Genomic DNA, 3,370 nt, shown 5'->3' on the forward strand with positions numbered 1-3,370 from the left:
CTATGTTGGCCTAAACTTAATCTTAACTATTACACTGTGTAACGACTAACTGACTGTAAGTGCTTATCTAAGTTGAAATGCTGAAGCAAGGACTTCTACTAGGCAAAAGACTGAAAAGAGGGAGAAAGGGAAGAAGGACAAAGGGGAGAAAGACAAAGGGGAGAAGAAGAAAAAAAAAAAAGGGGGGTAGTGTCTATATTCTGTAAGATATAAACAAAGACTTTGTGAGCCACTCTCAGGAAAGTAGGAAATACGAGAAGCTGGTGACGTGAGGAAGACCCGGATGGAGCGACCCCCTAGCTGCAAAGTGCGCAGACGCAGGATACACCTCTCAGAGAGACCCGATAACGGAAGGCGGAGGATATAAAAAAGACGGACCCTCGGGAAGTGAGTGCGCGCCGTTGGTGGAGCAGGGACTCCCCGGCCGCCCAGCGCTGTTTTGCTTATTGCCGCTTGCTAAAATAAATAATTGAAATCTAATTTGTCCTAACTTGCATCATTTTGGCAAGATAGTCTATAACAAAACCATCCCTGTATTAACACTGTTTTCAGCACAAATGCAAAACACAGCCCCATACACTCTACTATGAATAAAATTAAATCTGTCCCAGCCAAAACCAGCACGTCTGCACATATCTTTTCCTGGCGCGTGACCGATGCGTGTGCGGACAGTCCCTTGGACAATGCTACTCAGTTTCGCTTCTCTCCGCTCTCCGCTGCTGACGGTGAGGAAACCCCAAACCGCCACAGGGACGCGGGGGTGGGAGAGGGGAGAGGAGAAGGAGGGGGGAGTGGGGGAAGAAGGAGGGGGATGAGGAACAGGAGGAGGAGGAGGGAGCGGGCCGGGGCAGCAGGCAAGGCCACTCCCTACCCCGGCAGCCGCCACCGCGCTGTATCCGCGCTGCGCCAAGGACCGGACGGAGCGTCCGCCGCCACCGGCTCCGGGCGGAACCCGCGTCCCCGCACCGCGGTTCCGGGGGCAGCAGGGACCGGGAGGGTGGCTATGGGGCGCGAGAGGACTGTGCGGCTGCTGTGAGGAAGGAGACTGCTATGAGACGCGGGGTTGCCATAGGGCTGGTATGGGGCTCCTGTGGCGTTCCTGTGCGTTCCTATGGGGCTGCTATGGGGCCGGGCATTGCTCTGGCGTTGCTATGGGGCAGGGAGCTCTGGGTGGGGCCTCAGGCGCCCGGACCCACCCCCCCCGCGCGCGCACGTGACACACCACGTGACACCCCCCTCCCCCTCCGGGCGTTCTCAAGATGGCGGCGGCGGTTCGGGGACGGCGGTTCAAGTGGTCGCTGGAGCTGGCGGCGGCGCCGGGGGGGCGGTGAGACCCGGGGGGTTGGGGTGGGGGCGATTTTGTGGTTAAGGGATCTCCCCGGCCTCACCTGCCCCTCTCTATTCCCCCCAGGCCCCGCGGAGCCGCCGAGGGCCGCGGGCCGCTGGGGTTCGCCGAGCGGCAGCTGGGGGAGGGCGGCGTCCACGAGAGCGACAAAATCCTCATGGAGAAGGTGGGCGGGGGGGGACCCGGGGGGAGGGGGGAGGGAGGGACACCCCCCGGGCGCCTGGGTCACCCATGGGGGGGATGGTCGCTGTCCCAGATGCCTGGGTCCCGTAGGAGAGTGGTGTGTTCCCGCCCCCGTCCCGGACGCTCGGGTCACCTCTTTCCCTGCAGCGCTGCTGGGACGTGGCACTGGCGCCGCTGAAGCAGATCCCCATGAACCTGTTCATCATGTACATGGCCGGCAACACCATCTCCATCTTCCCTGCCATGATGGTCTGCATGATGGGCTGGCGCCCGCTGCAAGCTCTCATGTCCCTCTCCGCCAGTGAGTAGAACCCCACACTACGGCCCCGCGCAGGTGACAGCTCCCCAGGTGTCCCCCCGTGGCCATCCCCTGCCGCATGACAGTTGCCCCACGTACCTGCAGTGGTCCTGCATCTCTCCCTGCAACAATCGTTCCCACGTATCCCCCAACAGTTGTCCTTACAACAGCCTCTGCCACGCATGTCCTCCTGCAAGAGTTGCCCCCATGTCAGTCATCCCCACGCGTCCCCCAATAGTTGCCCCTGTGACAGTCACCCCCACATCAGTTTCCCCACATGTCCCCAAACAGTTGCCCCTATGTCAGTTGTTCCTGTGCATCTGCCCGCAGCCACCCCCACATCACTCGCCCCCCTGCATCCTCCTACAGTCACCCCTATGACAGTCACCCCCATGTTGGTAGCTCCCACACATCCCCAGTCACCCGGCAGGAACTCCCGTGCCATCCGCCCTGTGCCATCTGGCACCACTCTCCCCCATGGTGCTCCCCTGCCACTCCCCACCCACCCATCGGTACCCCTGGTCCTCCCCTGTGGTGCCAGGTGTGCGGCATGTGGGTGACAGTGACGGATCCCCCCATCTGGCCCTGTCCTCCCCACAGCACTGAAGGCGCTGGAGAGCTCAAGTCGGCGGGCACTGCAGGGGCTGGTGTTCCTGGTGGGCAATGGGCTGGGGCTGGCGCTGGCCCTCTACAAGTGCCAGGCCATGGGGCTGCTTCCCACCCGCCCCTCTGACTGGCTGGCCTTCGTTGCCCCCCCGCAGGTACACCCAGACACTGGGGTCCCCCCACCCCTGCTGCCCTGGACACCAGGGTCCTCCCACTCACCTGCTTCCTCTCTCTTCCTTCGGCAGCGGATGGAGTTCACTGGGGGGGGCCTGATCCTGTGACCCAATGTGCCCACCCACCAATAAAGGCGATGGCAGGCTGGTGACATTATTTCTGAGGGGAATTCCAAGGATTTGGGGGGCTCGGCCCAAGGAGGCACCAGGACGGGTTGGAGCGAAAAACTGGTGGCATGTGCTGGGAGCATGGGGGCCTGTACTGGTAGTGCTGGGGCTCATACTGGAAGCACTGGGAGTGCACTGGAGGAGCACAAGCCTGTACTGGGAGTGCTGGGAGTGCTCTGAGAGCCTTGGGGCCTGTACTGGAAGCCTTGGGAGCCACACTGGGAGTGCACTGGAGCTGCACTTGAAGCTACAGGTCCCATACTGAAAGCCTTAGAGCCTGTACTGGAAGCACTGGGAGTGCACTGGGAGCCTTAGGACCACACTGGGAGACCACTGAAGCTGAACTCAGAGCCTCAGGGTCCATACTGGGAGCCTTAAGGTGCATTCTGGGACACTGGGAGTGCATGGGGAGCCTTGGGGCCCATACTGGGCTCATACTCGGATAACTGCAGCCCAGACTGGCACTGTACTGGGAACACTGTGTCCATACTGGGAACACTGGGGCTTATATTCAGATCTTAGTTTAATGTAGGTCATGCTGGCATCATACTGGGAGCACTGGAGTCCATACTGGGATCTGGCTCGCAGCTGTGGCTC

General features: G+C 61.0%; 1 protein-coding gene across 1 annotated transcript; it reads left to right on the forward strand.

The window, feature by feature from the left end:
- Window positions 1–1,231: 1,231 nt before the first annotated feature.
- Window positions 1,232–2,763, forward strand: EMC4 (ER membrane protein complex subunit 4). Its single transcript, XM_074856319.1, has 5 exons — window positions 1,232–1,327; window positions 1,412–1,511; window positions 1,676–1,829; window positions 2,427–2,587; window positions 2,678–2,763. Exons 1-5 carry the CDS (start codon window positions 1,260–1,262, stop codon window positions 2,711–2,713), a joined length of 519 nt encoding a protein of 172 aa, XP_074712420.1. The 5' UTR covers window positions 1,232–1,259; the 3' UTR covers window positions 2,714–2,763.
- The last annotated feature ends 607 nt before the right edge of the window (window positions 2,764–3,370 follow it).

The sequence above is a fragment of the Strix uralensis genome, chromosome Z, assembly GCF_047716275.1.
Source record: "Strix uralensis isolate ZFMK-TIS-50842 chromosome Z, bStrUra1, whole genome shotgun sequence".
NCBI lineage: Eukaryota > Metazoa > Chordata > Aves > Strigiformes > Strigidae > Strix > Strix uralensis.

Coding starts and splice junctions, on each gene's coding strand:
- EMC4 (XM_074856319.1), top strand. CDS start 1,260: ATGGCGGCGGCGGTTCGGGGACGGCGGTTCAAGTGGTCGCTGGAGCTG. Junction 1,512..1,675: donor ACAAAATCCTCATGGAGAAG/GTGGGCGGGGGG, acceptor CTTTCCCTGCAG/CGCTGCTGGGACGTGGCACT. Junction 2,588..2,677: donor CCTTCGTTGCCCCCCCGCAG/GTACACCCAGAC, acceptor TTCCTTCGGCAG/CGGATGGAGTTCACTGGGGG.